General features: G+C 41.1%; 1 protein-coding gene across 1 annotated transcript in view; it reads left to right on the forward strand.

Annotated features, from left to right (window-relative positions):
• The first annotated feature begins 376 nt into the window (after window positions 1–376).
• Tmtc2 (transmembrane and tetratricopeptide repeat containing 2) overlaps window positions 377–18,357 on the forward strand; it is a 388,104-nt gene continuing 370,123 nt past the window's right edge. Inside the window, exon 1 of the mRNA XM_005374399.2 lies at window positions 377–575. Within this exon, the coding sequence (XP_005374456.1) occupies window positions 493–575 (83 nt within the window). The 5' untranslated portion in view covers window positions 377–492. The remainder of the gene's footprint in view (window positions 576–18,357) is intronic.

The raw sequence follows: 18,357 nt of genomic DNA on the forward strand, positions 1-18,357 counted from the left end.
GGTTCGCCTTGTCCCTCCCACCCGCCCTCGGTCTCTCCCTTCCTCCAGCTGGTCCCAGCGCCCGGCGCGGTCCGGTCCCTCGGTCCCCATGCCGCACTCCTGCACCTCCTCCGAGTCCCACTCCTCCCCGAGGGCGCCCCTCACTGCCATGGGGTAGGGTGGGGGCCCAGCCGCGCGGAGGACCAGCGCTGTGCACCGCCGGGGGCGCGGAGCCCGATCCCGCTCGCCACTCGCGGGCGCCCGGCATGGGGAGCGCGGCTTGAGTCCCAGCCTAGAGGACGCGGGAGCTCGGAGACGGGCGCAGGAGGAGGCGGAGGAGAGGAGCGGCGGATGGGAAGGACCCGAGGGAGGGCGAGGCGGGAGGGTGGGGAAGCGAGGGAAAAGTGAAGCTGGGAGGAGAAGGCGGCGGAAGGTGGGGATTGATGCTTCTGTTTTTTGTTGCCGCTGCTGCCCTCGCGCTGGGAGCCGAGCCGGAGGGAAGGCGGTGGAGAGATGATTGCAGAGTTGGTGAGCAGCGCTCTGGGGCTCGCCTTGTATCTCAACACCCTGAGCGCGGATTTCTGCTACGATGACAGGTAAGGGGGCGGCGGCTGCGCCTGGGGACCCCGCGGCGAGCTTCCCGCTTTGAGGCTCGGAGTGCACCTCGGAGGGCTGGTTCAGCACCCGGCGGGTTAGAGACGCGCGGACACCACACCTAGGGCGGACGCCCGGGACGGAGCGCGCGGGGCGGGCCCGGGAGTTTCCGCTCCGCTCCGAGTTTGCAGCAGGTTCTGCCTCTTGCTCCTCGCCTGTTGGCAGACGCTTAAGTTTCTTAGCGGAAATCCTGGCAATTTGAGGGGAACTGTTTAATGAACGTATTTTCCTTTAAAGAAAGAAAGAAAAACAGTCTAAGGTATTCCTTGGTGCTACAAAAGCACATTAAACGATTTTACGTCTGGGTTGGAAGGAAGCCGCTCCCTGCCCCGTAAGAGATCTTCCCTGTACCGTTTCCTTTTATTGATAAGACACTTTTATTTCCCCAAGTTCAAGCGCAAGTTTTGACAGTTGTCAAAAAAGTGAAAAGAGAGGTCGTTCTTTGCTTCAACTTTCCCTTTAGACGCGTAAGGTACTTCACTGTGAGCCAAGGTAGCGCCGCTGAGTGTGTCTCCGCCGCCCATCCCCGCCCCCAGCAGCCTCCCTCGCCAATCGATGGGGCTGCACTTTATAAAGCTCCGGCTTTTATTTCTGTTTGGAAGTTTTGCATTAGACATTACAGATCCTCTTGTGCTAATTGGGGAAGAAGACGCCCCTAGAGACCGAAGTTGTCCTGTGCATTTGGGTTAGTTTGGGTGGCTAATGAGACACGAACTCTGTTGTCAAAGAAACTGCATTGATTCCTGGAAAATGTCACAGTTGTGCTGGTGTCTCTACCTATTTTTTAAACGTTGTTAGTGTTTAGAAACTGATGAAAAGCTCCAATAGCCATTAGGGAAAATCCCAATTTGTGCCTTTCCGGTGACTTAATCTGATTACAATTAAAACAGATGCATAATTAAAATATATTAGGGAGAACAGCACGCCTGGCTAAACTTATTAACCGTCCTGGGGTGTTTCATGCTCCATTGAAATTAAACCATCCAAAAAGTGAGCACAGATTTACTTTGACAGCTTTTCAACAGCCTCTCTGGGCTATGGAAAGTGAATGGGTCCCCAGGGTTAGGGCGAGGCGGAGAGTGAACTTCAGCAAAGTGGTTGATAGTGAGGGCAGGCGAAGGCAGACTCTTCTCCTGGTGCTAATTAGCCATGTCCTGTATTCTCTGGTGTGTGCCTACTCTTCTGCTAAAAGTGTGCTCACGGATGTAAGCCTTAAATCAGCAAATCTTGCTCCACACCCACATGTCTGTTATGAAATCACCTGATAATAGGTGCAAAAATAGCCCACAAACCCTTCTTAATGCATTGCATGTAGTGTCTGTCATAGCTGGGTTGATAGGAAGGCACTGGGAGGCATAAACTTCTGCTCAACTTTTCAACAGTGAACTGATTTTAGCAGTTACCCTGCACGCTCTGAGAAATGTAAGAGTGAGGTGAGCCGGGCTGCTTCTCTTCTGATTCTGTGTGATGGTGCATCTGCTATTTCTAGGACATTGGTGGAAAAAGCCTTTGTTTCCGAAGATGGGTGGCTTTTCACCAAAATGAGCTGAGAAGGAGCGGGGTGGGGAAAGGTGGTGCAGTGGCCGGCTCTGTTGGGGGCAGTTTGAGAAGTAAGCATTTAAACCAGGAATGTAAAACTAATTTTAAAAATTGTAGTGTTGTCACTATTGTAGAAGACTGTGATAAATCAAGCATTCCTATTCCTATTCTTAATTACTGTCCAGTTCCTAAGAGTGGTCATGTGAGCAGAAAGTGTTTGAAAATTAAGGTTTAACATTAAACTACACTTTTCTGTAGGTCTAATGCTTATTCGGCGCTCTTGAGTCCTGGGTCAGAAATGTTAGGCTATGGTAACTTTGGGAGAATGGTGGAGTGTGCTGATAACTGAGTTGCGCAGCGATGATTCTCAACTGTTACAAGTTCTTCACATGCTGTGGGTCACATCGAGTGTTAAAATTCCTGACTTCTGTTTTCAAGCTACAAACCTGAGTGGGGTGGGATGATTTCCCATATTGTACGCTTGATCGCATATGATCTGCAGACCGTATTGCTGGTACAATATTGAAGGTTAAAGTAGGAACCATACTTTGCTACAATTTAAAAAGTGTATATTACTCTGATTTCTTAGCTGAGCTGCCTGCCTAAACACATACTCTTAAATATGTGAGATCGTCAGAGCAGCAAACTTCATTTTTATATATCTTAGGAATTATGACACGTGCTAATGGAGTTCTCCTTTGTTCTCTCGCACAGCATGTTAAAGTGATTCGTTACCAAGGTGCGCTGTGTATTGTGACTTACATATTTTCTGTCCAAGTACTGTAACTCACTGGTGTGTGAATGGGGAAGAGAATCAGGGAGCCAAGTGGGAAACTGCAGGATCATAATTGTGTATTTCCGCAACTCCATTTCAGACAGCAAAGATTCACATTTAAAATGTTGTTTAAATTGCATCTGTGGGTTCTGCTGCCCCCCCTGGAACTTTCGAGAAATTTAGTTCCGAAAGGACAGGCCAGTGCTGCAAGAGAGTGGTGCTCAAGGAGAGAGGTGGCTCTGGGGCCTGACTTGCCTAACTGAATCAAGATTCTGCCTTTGAGCCTGAAGAATCTGGCATTGACTTCAGGAGGGCCTCATCTTGCTTCAGCTTGCACGTGATTGCTGTGGTACTTCTCCAAGTTATCATTTCTTTTAAGTACAGTGATCAAGTTGACTTTATAAACTGTATGTAATTACTTTCAATGTTTGATGCAGCTTGGTTGAAATTAAGTGGTAACGTGAAGCTTTCTTAAAGCAAAATCAATTTCCCTGTGGTAAAATTTAATATTTTACAAGTGTTTCTTTGCTCAACTTAAGATGGGTGAGATGTGTTGAAACAAACAGTAGAAAAGTAGAATTCACAGCCTCAGATGATATAACACACTGCATTCTCTCCTCCCTTGCCTTCAGTGTACTGTCAGGACTGTATTGAATCTTCAGTGGTGGTTAAGGGACACTGGGATTTAAAATACGCAACCTTTGCCCAGTTTTATGTCACGTTGTATGTGACTCCTTGAAGGAGTTGCTCTTATTTTCTAGAGAAATTTGGTGTTTAGGTCAGTGGAAAACACTTGCTGACCCAAACTTTACTGCTCTCTTATGTTTGTGGAGGAAGACATGGCAGCGTTTTCCCTTCTCTTTTTAAAAATAATACTGCTGTAAGTTTTTCATAGCGATTACACTGAGAAGAGTCAGTTTACTTCAAAGAAAACAAAGGTAAATCACAAATGTTTTGAAGTCTGATTTCATTTTGCTCATATTATCTAATTGATTAATGGCATGCCCTTTTATGACACACAGACAGATAAATAAGGTTAAGTCATTTCTGCACATTTTTAATTCTCATGTGGGTAGAATAATTCATGAAGAAAAGAAAATGTATTTGTGGTAGAAGACACTTGAAGATATTTTTTCCTTGTTGTCCATGTTGGGTTTAGTAAACCTAGCCTTCATCACTAGCATTACTTACAGGTCCCTTAGCTATTCTGTTGCACACTAATTGTGTGAAGCTTGGAGAAACAATTTCACAGCAAAAATTGCCACTCTAGTGGAAAAGTACCTGGTGCGTGACTGAGATCTTAGCACCCTGGGAGGCTGAGGCAGGAAGATCGCAGGTTCCAGCCCAGCCTGGGCAATTTAACAAGACTCTGTCTCAGAAGAATAAAAAGAGTACATAGGAGTAGTGAGTAACTTAGTATAAAGTTCCTGGGTTCAGTTTCCACTAAAAGAAAATAAAATACCTAAAACTCTTCATAGTACATGACTGGATTAGTTTTTCATTTAAATGTGAATGTAAATCTTCATTTTCATAGAAACACTAGTTAAGATTTTCTCCATAGTGATTTTAACTGACATTATTTTAAGGAAGGAATATCAATAATTGTTTCAGAATCTACCTTTTTTTCCCCTTAAAAATACTGAACTCCTTCTAGTTGGTCTTTTAATGTGATTGTTAGTTTAGGTTTTGGACCTGGTATGATAAGAATCCCTTGTGAGATGATCAATCATTCTGCTAATTTCTGTCTAAAAGCTTCTCTCCAATCCTACTGCCTTGGAGTTGGTATCTTAGAATTCCAGTATATTTAATCACTGGTGGCATGACTGGTATTTAGTAAATGCGTATTTAGAAAGACTTGCTAAGAAGTTAAATGGAAGCATTTGCCTTATATCAAAGTTTATCTTATCAGGTCATGAGAAGAAGGCAAAGTGTGCAGGAGTGTTGTTTTACCATTTATTTTCCTTTCCAGTTTACAATAGAGTGAAGTAATGGAGTAGGGAACAACCTAGGAACTATTTTAGATGTGCTTTATTCCCCTAAGTGTGAGTTGTTTTAACATCTCTCTTTGCAAATGGTTTATTTTGCTCTTTTGACCAAGTGTTTCTCTTCCTGGAAAATTAAAATTACAAAGTGAAGTCAGTATAGATGGCTTTGCTTTGCCTCCATTGACTTTGTCACTTGGTGTTTATCGTAGCAGATGACCCAAATACAAGACTGGACAGACATGTAGAAATGCTAAAGGGAAAATCACTTGCCAGCCATCTGTCTCTTGTTGTTTTCATGCACGCGGGCACGCGGGCGCGCGCGCACACACATTTACATTGGTGATTCTGTGCACTGTGGTCATGAGCCCTGGTTTCTCAGTGCTGTTGTGCCCCTGTGGTAACCCTGGATTCTCCACTGCTATGATTCTGAAACAGCTACAACCTTTTGGATTCCAGCATGAGTAGAAGCATAGTTTTGTCTTCCTGATCTCTTTGGTGCTGCTTAGCACATTTAAAAGCACTTTTTAAAAAATACCCGAGACAGTGGAGCTGTTTTTCATAAGCTAAGGGTGCATTATCTCTAAGGCAGGCACCTTCATAATATTAGGAAAAGACAAAGTTTATCCTAAAGGCACTCTAAAAAATCTCTGCCTGACAAACCTACATCCTTATAAATTTATTATTCTTGCCCCAAGTACTTTTTAACATACTAGCATTCATCTTTTAAAGTTTTTGGTTTTTCTCTTGAGAGCCGAGTGTTGTATCAATTTTGTGTACCTATTTTAATGGCTTCACAAAAGTGACATGTATGGCAGTCTTGAGGCAAAGAACCACTGAGTTATTGGATATAAAGACCTCCCCTCTATGAATAGCTGTCCTCATTTAAGAATTTAGTTAGAAAAAATAGAGTGACATGTCATCAGGACTGCTTGCCTTCTGCTTTTCATGGAATGAAAAAGTGTAATATTTTGGATAAGTACAAGTGTAACTATGTGTTGTGTTGGATGGTTTCTTTGAAGGTTTGATTCATACGTCCTTTGGAGGGATTAATTTCTACATCCAGTGTGAACTATGGAGATTGCTAGACATGGGCTGCTTATATATGTAGTATGCACACAACTACAGCAGCTACCCACCTTTGTGATGAGCAGCAACCCTACAAACATTTGCCTCCTACCTGTTCTTTTGCAGATAAAGTTTTTGATGTGAGAGTCTTACACTAGGCCCATGAAATTGCTAATAGATTGCCCATTGGTCCATAGAATTTCACTCAAATTTACCTCTTTTTTTACTTTTTATGGCATATTCATATTTATTTTAATTGATACTCATATTTTAAAATTTCACTGGGACTCTGTTAACTTCTCTTCCAGAACATTGCACTGTGATTAAGATATATATCTTTATTTTTGCACTGGTACTCATTGGCACTATATTATATATAGAAGTTTGAAAACTTTGAAACACCTTTCCTAAAGGTCTCCTTTCTAATTGTTCAAAAACCTGTTTTCCTTGGATGTATGCAATGACTGAACTATTTGTTAACTAGATTTGTCTCCACTGGTCATAGATATTGAAGACTGCTGCCTCAGAGATTTTGGACTGTATTTTCTAGGCAGTTACTTCTAACAAGATGCAGCACTATCACATTTACATCCATCACTGTTAACTCTCTTTTTCTTCCCGCTGACAGTTTAGCTTTTCCATCACTTTTGTCACTTTCTCTGGTATTCGAAGTCCCTAGAATAAAAGGTATAAATGTTCATTTCAGTCTTGGGGACATTTTTTAGGATTACCTTTTTGAATTTACAACTGCGATCATTTTCCTTTACAGATAAATGGGAAGCAGTTAAGTGAATCTAGATACGTAGGACAATTTTGAGGAGGGCTGGAGCACCAAATGATTGTTTTCAGGATTTGATGTTACGTTACTGTCGTGATTTTAGAGTAGTTCATTTTACTTGAAGGCGTTTCATAAATGCATTTAATCTGAACACGAAGCAGTTATTATCTTAAAGCTGAGATGGAAACAGATTTTGATTTGTTCATGTTTAGAAAATTAATATGCAAAAGAGACAAGAACTGAAAATTCTAACTCTGGATTTAGATTCCATTTTATTGTGAAATTAAATGGAATTGTATGTGTACTTACTTCTTTGAAGGTTATGCATAGGGCACACTGCATGAGGACAGAACACCGATATCTAGTACCTTTGTGTCTGGTGAGGAAATGTTATTTGCTTATGATAATTCAATGCAGGCTTTTGTTTCTTGATCTCTTTTCTGGGGCATTTTGTGATATCAGAGAGAGAGACAGGTTATAAAGCGTGGCCCAGCGTGTAGTTATAGTCAAGGTGATTGTCTAAATTACATGATTTGTCAAATGAAACACACATTAGTGCCCTTGGAATGGCTGCTCTGTGCAAGGTGCTATGCCAAATAAAATGTTTCTGTCACATCTCTTTGTTTTTGGTGATTAACCTTCATCTCTATGGAATTTATTATAACAAATTTATAATTATTCCTCAGAAACATTAAGCTAAAAAAATGCCATCACCATAAGTATATGAATGAGTGTAGGTTTATTTAATTAGGAAACGACTTAGAAGAAGCTTACCATGAGGTAAAAAAAATGATTGAGATTTGAAACTGTGAAAGATTCAGAAGTGTTTTTTCCTAGTGGCGATACCAGAGGTTATTGACTTCTTTGAAAGTAGGTAAATTTGACTGTACTAGGAATTCTCCCTTGGCATCATTTAGGAGTATTTTAACTTCAAAGGATGTGTTATTTGCGGAAGAGAGGCCACCGGGGTGCAATATGGCTCTTGACATTTTGAACAGTGTTAAATGATGGGACTGAAGTAGTTCAAATAGCTGTGTTTCAACATTGTTTAAAAATCCAGTGGGGAGAATGGCAGTCCATATAACCCTGCATGCTTGGAATTCTTTGGATATTAATGTTAAATGCAGTTCACAAGTTTATTTCTTACAAATTTTTTAAAGGATGAATAAAGCTAGCAACATTTTCACAGCTGTGTCTTATGAAATTTTGCTTTCTTTTTTTCAGTTGCTTGTCAGTATTCTATCAAGCATCTCAGAGGATGCACACGATAGCCCTGTTTTTTTTTGTTCTCACTTTATCAGTGAGGTTATATGTTTATGTTAAGGATGTTGTTATAAAGCATATTGCTTCTCTTATAGACCCAGGATTCAAAAACTAGTATCTGAGTGAGCGAGATAAGTGAAGACACTTTGAAAACAGTAAACATCTTGTTTGTGTTAATTTCTAATTTGTTCCACAGCGAAAGCATGTCTCCCCTGCTTTCTCTGCAGTTAGTGGTGTCTCTGGGATTAAATATGGGAGTCAGTAGTTAAACTCTTTTAAGGGTCCTCAGAGGGAACAAGGACTCACTAGATGTCTGTGCATGTTGATGTGACATCCTTGCTCATTTGTTCTCTGCAGGGGGTGCCTTAGGTGGTAGCCACGGAGATTACATTCACAGGCTCAGCTGCTTTTTGCAGTTTGGGGGGGATGCCTGTCTTTACAGAACCGTGGGGCAAGGGGCTTCTAGAGGTGCTCCTGGAAGCTCTGAGGAGCGTGTGCTACTTCTGTTATCCTCTCTTCATATTTTTGAGCATTTTTAGAAATACTGATCCTGCTGCATTTGATTGTGAAAGATACATTATGGTAAAATACTTGGGTCCAGATATTTTTTCAAGTATATTGCCTTTCGAACAAATTGCTCTTTTCCATCCTCAAATAATTAACCATAGGTCTCCCCTCCTAAAGCCATTGAAAAGAGCTCATTTTTACAAAGGGAGCCTCTAATGACAGATTTTCCAGCTACAAATTCGCACAAGAAAAGTTCTCAGATGATGAAGACGTTTAATCAGACACAAAGACGTTTTTATTTGCAGAAGTAGTTCTTTAGAGGGAGGCAATTATTTATAACTGATGTGAAAAAGTGGTGTAGCTGATCCATTTGGTAAACTGCATTTGAAATAGGAGGGTTATTCCTGCTGTTCTGTAGGAGAAGAAAAAAAAAAGACAACTGAATTATGCCACTGAATCTTTATTAATGAAACCAAGGTTTTACAGTTTAACCCGCTCTTCTAGGTTTATCTACTGATTTAACCAGAGAGAATGAGTTTGAGATTTGAATAAGAATCTATTAGAGACATTAGTATGCTCAAATTATCAACCATAGTTTGCCATGAATACCTAATCTTCTGCCTAAAATATCCTATTAAAAATAATCTCTTTAAGCCACACATGGTGGTGCATGACTGCAGTCGCAGCACTCCAAGTTTAAATTGATCCTGGGCAATGTAGTGAGAACCTGTCCTAAAATTTAAAAAGTGCTGGATATGTAGCTTAATGTGAAGTCCTGGGTTCACTTCCCAGTACTCACTTCTGCCAAAAGAAAAATAAATCTCTTTAGGATTACTTCCTTTCCTCTCTCTGAGTCCTTCTTCTTTTACAAAGAAAGCCTGCTGCTTCTTGATTTTGTTTCATATTGAATGAAAGCTGAAACTTCCCTATTTTAAAACTTTGTAGCTGGGCCTGATGATGTTTACTTGTAATACCAGTACTTAGGAGGAAGAGGCAGGAGGATTGTGAGTTTGAGGTCCCTGGGGGCTACACCGTGAGACCTTGTTTTAAAAAACAGAAACAAAAACAAAAGCAACCTCTTGTAGTCATGAACATAAATAGTGTCAGCCGTTTTTGTGAAGAAAGTGTTGGTGGCTACTTTTAAATGTGCTTAAATAGGATGTCGTTGAGGGTATCTGTGGCTGGCCAGGGACCATTAGACCTGGTCATCTCTTGCAATTTGCCTCTTTGCTTTTGCATGGCAGTTGGCCTTTAAAAAGTCTTTTACAGCCTGCTAAAATTTCCCTGTGCCCTCCTAAAGAGATATTGAGATGGCCACTTGCTGGCTTCCTTTCTATGTATTTTCATGTTTCTAGATGAAGGCTTCCCAGACCCTGGGATATATGGGATTCACTCAGAGCTGTTAAAATGCAGATTCTGCCTGAGGTGGGCTTGAGAGTCTGCATTTGTGTTATTTTCAGGTACAGAAGATACTGTAGGCTTGAGGACCACACTTTGGGTAATAGACTCTACTTCCTTTAGTATATATTGTAGATGAATTCAGTGTGTTTTATAGACATTTGGACCATTACCTGAATTTCTAGATCAGGAAAGGTTGAGGATAGGTGTATTTCTTCTGTTTAAGTTTAGTCAGTTTGTTTCATCTGTCTCTGTTTTATTTTTCTTGTTCAATAAAGACATCTTTTGTGTGTTGATTATGAAACTGTTTAAATTTTGCAAAGCAGAAAGCCTGCTGAAATTCTGGATGATCCCTGATGAAATATCTTTCACCATCAAGAAAACCAGTATCAACTTTGTAATATAACTATAAATACAAATAGTGGATTCCTTTTTGACAAATAAATTGATAGGCATTTTGCCTTGGTGTAACCAAGGGCTAGTTTTTCTGCTACCCAGTGAAGCCAGTAACTCCAGACACAGCGTGGAGAGGGAAAATCTTTTTTGGCAACAAGCTGGCAAGTTGGAAGATGAAGACTTTTGTCAGATGGGTGTTTGGTCTTAACAAAGCCATCCTTGTAGGGGTCACAGGTGCAGAGTCTGCACAGGGACTTTGGGGAGGGGTATTTTTAGTCTCAGACAGGTGGGAGAGGGTCCAGGGTCATCATAAATTTGGTAGTGGTTTCCTTTTCTGACACACACTGCTGTTATCTGGCGGTCACCGAATGTTCTGGGTTCTGTAACACTAAAGACAAGGTACTGATGAAAAAGTTGTTTTTTTTCCCCAGAGTTAGCCTTGCAGTTAATATACAGAATAGGGAGGAGAGCAAAAAATAAATTTTGATGGAGAACAATTTTCACCCATGGGGCAGCCTTGATCAAAAGTGTCACCTTCAGCAAAGTAGGTGGGAGACCAGTAAATAATATGTGGCTTGCCTGTATGACCTCCCAGATTAGTGAGGGTTTTTTTTTTTTTTTTTTTTTGTGGTACTGGGGACCGAACTCAGGGTTTTCACACTGAGCCATAACCACAGCCTTTTAAAAATTTATTTCTTTTATTTTGACACAAGGTCTCACTGAATTGGCCAGGCTAGGCTCAAACTTGCGATCCTCCTTCCACATCTCCTGAGCCACTGGGGTTATAGGCCTGTGCCACTGGGTGTTTTCTAATATCCATGGAAAAAAGCTGGACATGGAGGTGCACGATTTTAATCTCAGCATTCTGGGAGGCCCAGGTGGGAGGATTGCAAGTTTGATCCCAGCCTACTGATTGATTGTGTTTTCACTTGGACTCTGTAGTTCAGCTGCTACTGTCCAAGCTTCTGTGCACACCCCCTCCAACCGCCCCCCTACTTCACTTCTGCTCATCCTTTGTGTCCCGCAGCGCCCACATTAGCAGTTTCCCTCTTGTCCCTCGTCTCCCCTTTCTTTGCTCCCTTTCCCCCCACGTTTTCCTCCTTCTCCCTCTATACTGGAGATGGCACCTAGGGTCTTGCAATGCCAGTAGCAAGTGCTCTGCCCCTACTACCTCTCTCCCGCCCTTTTCATTTTCTTTTGTTTTCTTAAGATTGTCTCCTTAAATTGCCCAGACTGGCTTCCAATTTTCAGTCTTCCTGCCTTAACTTCCTGAGTAGTAGTGATGATAGGAATGAAGGTTTCTCTTTAAAGTTAGGGTGTAGCCGTGATTCCCTGGAGTCCCTTCCGGTTTAAAACTTAGTTTACGATTTTGCAATGATAGGTCTGGGTTCCTTATCCTAAGTCGTAGTCTTGAAACGCAACACTTAGTGATGTCTTGAGTTAAACATTGACCGTACTGCCACAGACACAGTGGCAAACGAGGCACATTAACACAGCAAACGCTACAACCAAAGATATTTTCCCTCTGCCACAATGGTAATTCACTTCCTAGGTGTTCCTTTGTTCCCAGTTGGAATGTTTACTCCGTTGCTGTTGATGACTGAATTCTAACAGCAAGTGGTAACCTCCCCAGAAGAAGAGCACTTCGGGGTCTGGTTGGAAGCAGCCTGCTTTCCTCTAGTGTACGTCTCTGTTTTTTGGAACATTTTGAGAATATTCAGGTGAAAGTTCACCTAGTATTTTCATAATTCTTGTGGTTTTAAAAAAACCGTTCACACTGTTTTTAAGTTATTAAAGCCAAATAAGAAGTAGGTTTTGCAAGATGACTCTTAACTTTCTGGAATTAATTTAAATTGGTACAGGAAACCAGTAATTTAAGACTACATTAAACATGCTTCCACAGTTAATTTTCAGAACCAAACAAAAGACCAGCAATGGTATTTCGCAAGCAGTTGTATTTCCCTGGGGTGTGGAGTTGGATAAGAAGGTGTGATTATTTATTATGAGGGAAGAGGTTAAGAATGACATCTCTGTAAGTGAACTTTGGGGAAATTGAGAAATTGAGAGAAATTAAGTACTTTACTCCTTTTCTGCTTGACGCACTACTTTCTTTTAATGATACAGGGAAGGGATGAGTCTGGGAAAATGTGGATGGACTTTGTGGGAGGAAAAGAGAAGCATTGTAGTAGAGAATGGGGTTTTGAGTGGTGTCTGGAATCAGAGCCAGACCAGCAAATACACGTCTTCCCAGTGACATCAAGACCATGGAAATTCTCTGGATTCACCTTGGATTGTAGAAGTAGGTCTTTGGTGTTTTAGGCAGGTCTTTAATATATTTTGATTACAGGCTGAATTGTTGGTATCTACTATAAAATACTAGTAAATTTATTTTTTTTTAAAGGCTATCATCGTAGTAATACCCATTTACTTATCTTTGCTTGCGTAGAATTTGAGTTCCAGGAATTAATTTCAAATTGAAGCCCACATAAATTTACTGCTAAATTAAACAGGTTGCAAATATAATATAAACTTTATAGACTTAAAGTAGCCTCTGGATAGTATTTTATTAATTAACTAATTAGTTAACTTGCAGTACTGGGGTTGAATCCAAGACCTTCACATTTTGACATAATGTTGGTAAGTCACTGACTTGTCCAGGCTGAGCTCAAATTTGTAATCCTCCTGCCTCAGCCTTCCATAGTCTGAGATTGTAGTCATGTGCTAGCTTACTTGGTTTAAAATTATTTTTAGTACTAACCCTAATCTTAGATTTAAATTTTTATTTTTCTTTCTTTTCCTGTTATCATGTATGAAACTGGTTAGAAATGAGTTCAGATATTCCCTATAAGTCATGAGATGTGATAAGACTATTATTTATTTTAAACTTTTTCTAAATAAACAACATAAACCAGACATTGGCTCACATTTTCTTTCCGTTCTATATCATGGAAGTATAGATAAAAATAAAGAAAATACCATGCATGAATCTTACCTAGGACATTTGAAGGGAATCTTTCTGCATGTCTGTAAGCTATTTATTTGTTCCAGAGGCTCACCAGAGTAGACTGAAATTGGTAGAAATAAGTACCACTGCAGTTGTAGTTTTATTGAACACTGGAATGGTCGTCTCTCTGAGAATCTTTAGTAAATGGAAAATAATAAATGCTTCTCTAAAATTAGAGAAAATTGACTTGTTTTTTGAGGATATGTTTTGTCCTACAAAATTACATCATTGTTGCTACTTCACTGGCTCAATGAACTATTCTCCAGCAAACGTCTATTCTTTGTTAACATTGGTATTAGGAAAAGGGGAACAGAATTAAGAAAGCAACAAAAATTGTAAGGAGGTAATTGTCTCTATACACAGGTCACCCAAATGATCTGACGATGCTGACAATGGCATTGTAGATAGGTGTGTGTGTGTGTGTGTGTGTGTGTGTGTGTGTGTGTGCATGTGCACGTTCTGAGCTCTTCCCTCAAGCTGCAGAAGTGGCTGTTGCCATGGGCATGGATGGAAAAAGAGGAGAAGTAAGGATATGTTTACCATTTTAAGTAGTCTAACTTTGCAAATTATAGTACAAAAATATGATAATTCTATTCAAGATTTGGGAGAAAGATTTGATTTTGGTTTACTTTAAATTCAGGAAATCAGCTCAACTAGGCATTGGACTTTGATTCAGAAGTATTCATTCTTATCTAGAAATGTTCTGTCTCTTGAGAAAGCAACAGTAGGGGACACTTTCAGCTCTTGTCACCTCCTCATTTCCTACAGCAAGTGTTTTCAGCTACTTAGCTGCTTTGGGAACCATGTGACGTATGCAGCACTGACCCAGCCGAAGATGTAGATAGTAATCTTAAAAGCATAGAGTCAGATGGGGAGGCAGACAGTTACTTTACAATAGAGACAAGTTGTGGTTCTCAGCCAGGGCCTAAGAGGGCCACTTGACCCAGAGTGAGGCACTTGTGAGAAGCTTTTGCTTGAACCATCTCTTGGAGAATAAATATGAATGAGCTTAATGAGGATGAAGGAGAGGAAGGACCATTTGGAAAAAGTGTGTAGGAAGAGACAGGCTTTTTGTCCCAAAACAGGGCCCAAGTCTGGTGAAGAGGATGGGTGTGGGGTGTCGGATGGGGAGAGAAGAAGTTGCAAGTCGGTAGAAATCAGATCACTAAGGGCCTTGTGTTTCATGATAAAATTTAGAGAATTATTTGCAGTAGGGGGAACTTCAAAGCAGAGAGACCAGAAACTTGGCTATGATAGGATTGTATTGGCTATAGAGGATTACATGGGCAATGTGGAATTACACTGGAGGATTTGTATTCCCAGTGGTGATGAGGGTTAAAATAAGGCAGGGACAGAGATGAAACAGAAATTTGAATATATCAGAAATAGAAAGTTGATGAGAAGTCTACTTCGCTTGGCATTCGCTAAATATGGAGGGTCAAGGGGAGATGAGAGATAAAGACTATAATCAGGGGCTGGGGATTTAGCTCAGCGGCAAAGCGCCTGCCTGGCAAGCGCAAGGTTGTGAGTTCGGTTCCCGGTACCGGAGAAAAACCAAAAAAAAAAAAAAAAAATAGACTATAATCAGATGTCTGTGTTGCATAAATGGGTAGAAAAGAACAACACAGAAATCTGTTTTGCCAAGTGGAGCTGCAGAGACATGCCTCCTTTCCTTCATGAGTGAGAAGACAGCTGCTATGTCAGAAGACACTTGCTCACGGTGTGAATATGGTGTGGGGGCTTTGGAGTTTGGCATGCCTGTATTACTTCTTTGAATTGTTGCTAACATCTTGTCATTTGTACCTTTATTTTCTTAACATAATATTTGGATAATGAGGCTTGATCCTAAGTGACTACCTTAGTACATTTGGGCTACTGTAATGAAATAGGATAAACTGGGAGGTTTAGGAGCAACAGCTATTTATTTCTTAGAGATCTGGAGGATGGGAAGCTCAAGTTCAAGGCCCTGGCTGATTTAGTACCTGATGCGGCCTGGATTCTGGATCACATTTTAGTATATGTGCTGTCGAAGCGAGCACTGGGTTCTGGATCACAGATGGGCATCTTTTTCTAGTGTCTTCATGATGCAGTCGCTTCTCAAATACCTTTCTTCCAACCATCGCATTGGGCCTTCCTTAGGATTTAACGTAGGAGTTTTGCAGAGACACAAATGCTCATTCTGTAGCAGTGACATAAGCCCTATTCAAAGAATTTGAAGCTTCTTGCTTGTCTGAACTAAAGATCTCTAACCAGCCTGTGAGAATTTCACTTCTTTCCACCTGGTATGACTTTCATGATCACTGTTGTCAGTGCCAAGCTCAAGAGGTTTATCCCTAATTTTCTCAGAGCTGCTCCAGGGAGGAGTTTATTCTTCCTTAGGTCACAGTAAGGAAGCATAGTTGCTGGTATGGGAATGGTGGGCGTACTCTGTCCACCAAAGGGCCAAGTGTGTTTGGAAGAGGGGCAAGACCACCGAGGTTCATGAGATTATGAAATTCACTTCTATTTTATTCCATAACCCATGATAGCTTCTCTACTACTTTTGGTGCCAACTGACCACCAAAGTGGTGTTAGAAATCGTGTAGGCGTATTAGCTGTGAGGTAACAGCCGTGGGGCAGAATATTACCTAAGCTGCGAGAGTGCGTGTGTGTGTGTGTGTGTGTGTGTGTGTGTGTGTGTGTCTTTTGGATTCTTACCTAGTTTGACAGTGGGTACCTTGTGGGCCAAATCCACTGCAGTCTGTTTTTTTAAGACAGACGCACCCGTTTATCGCTTTATCTATCCTCTGTGCCTGTTTTCTCTTTACGTGGTCGCAGAGCCCTCGGGACTTGTGAAGCCTAAAATACTTACTTTCTGGGCCTTCCCTGGAAAAGTTTGGCAACCCCTGGTCTGAATGGAGACACATAGTTTAAAAACTCTTCTGGCAAAGTCACTGATCCCTAACAGCACAGTTTTAGGGGTTCCTAGACCATAACTGAGAAACACAAGTCTATGACATAATAGTTAGACATTAAAGCCCAAAGTTAGACTTATAGACATAAGATTTTACTGACTTCCCTTTCCATCACTCTTTGGTGATTTTTGAAGACTTTGGTGAATGTGCTGCCTGGGAGACCAGGGTAGCAGTACGGGACTGGATGGCCAGGACCCCAGGCTATTATGCTTGCCACAGGTGTTGTCCCGGGGAATCCTTTGATCTGAGTGTGTTGCTGAGCAGTGTTTTTCTTGCAACAGTGAGCCTTTGTGTGCAGGACCCACCAGTGGTCCTGGCAGCGGTGTTTGGCCTACAGGAAGTGCCTGCTGTTGCCTCCAGAGTGGCTGCCTCTAAGATGCTTATTTGGCTGTTTGTTAACCTGGGCCCCCTACTTCTAGCTGCAAGCCTGTGTTTCCCAGGCAGTTGTTTCCCAGCTGTCTGCTGCTTTGTTACATTGTTTTAGGCTGTGTTTCAGTGTGCTCTTCCAGTGTTTTGCTTGACCTCCTCATGGGTATCTGTCTTACTTTAGCCCTGCGCTAAGCAGCTGTTTGGTATTCTGGTATCCATTTTCTCATGCGGTCTGCCCACTGGTCCTGATTTTCAAAACCGTGATTGTGGTTTTGACACCTGCAAAGTGAGTCTCCATCACTTCTCGGTTGCTAACAGCCTGGTTTCAATGTATTTTTGTTCTTTGGACTACCCAGGAGGTACCCTTGAAAAACAGGTCAATAATGTACTGGAATAGGAGGGCGTGTCCCCCTCACCCACTGGCAGAGAAAAGGTCTGCCTTTGCTTTGATCTAGGTTGTCATCCTCTGTACTCACTGGAGTCCCTGCTTGTCGGATGGCTGCAATTTGGACGTGGTTGTCCTCAGGTAGAAAGATGAGTGTCATCAGGACAGGGCTGCCTGTTGTAGAATTATGCCTGTTGATTTTTGTTTTTTCAGGAATGTTGTTGGCTTATATCGCTAGAAATAGAAGTTTTGCAAAGCAGTAGCATCTGGCCTTTAGAAATTTGTATCTCAAATATTGGTTTGCAGATTTAAAGTAATATGTGGTTTAATCCTTACTGAGTGGAAAGTGCTGTCCTGGATATAATTTCCCAATAGTGAATTTGAAAAAAAAACCTAATTTTGTATATACATGAAATTGTAAGACCACCAAGTAAATGGAATACCTTTTAGCTAAATGCTACCTGTTCTGCTTAACAATAAAACCAGAGTAAACCAATTCATATTTTTAAGAAAGGCCTATTACACATTCTTAATTCATAAATAGACAGTATCTGTAAAAGCCGACTTTTAAGTAGAGAGCTTTTGACCTGGAGTTAATAAATTCAATTAAAAAATCAAACTAGAGGAGACATTAAATCAAACACACAATTATTGTTTAAAGAGTATCATACTATTCTAAGTTTGGGGAAAGATCTATTCTCACATTAAATTTCATGAGTAGCTATCGAGTATTCATGCCTTTCCAGGTAATTCTGTTCTTGCCACAAGTCAAAGAAGAAATAATCAATTTACAAATAACCCAGAGGTAGTGAATTTGTTCTTGGTGGTGCTCAGCCTGGCGTAATTCTGTAGTTTTTTTTCTTTTTCCCATTTGCAAGTTGTGAACTGCTGATGTTACTGGGAGCTGAAGATGTGGTGATATGTGGACGCAGTCTGGAAGCACTTACAGAAGGCTTGGAGGTACTTTGACATCAGTAAAATGCTTTAGGGAGTTATCGGAAAGTGTGTTCTGTTGAAATCGTATCTATATGATTACTGTTTGTGAAGTTTTGCTCCTAACTCACATTTTAGGTTTATAGGCTTCGCTGAGCGCTCTTGGTGCTGTGACCACTTGCGACACAGTCACCCTTGGGCACAGGTTCACGTCTGAACCCAACCATCGTTTTGGCTGTGCTTTCCAATCACAGAGACCGTTTTGAGCTGTCATAAAGGAAAATATGGCTTCTAATATGGACGCTGTATTTTCTTGTACAAAGGTTCAAGATACATTACAGTCGCTCTTTTAGGTTTTTTTTTTGGTCTTTTT

This window comes from Chinchilla lanigera, unplaced genomic scaffold (assembly GCF_000276665.1).
Source record: "Chinchilla lanigera isolate Chin_1 unplaced genomic scaffold, ChiLan1.0 scaffold00004, whole genome shotgun sequence".
NCBI lineage: Eukaryota > Metazoa > Chordata > Mammalia > Rodentia > Chinchillidae > Chinchilla > Chinchilla lanigera.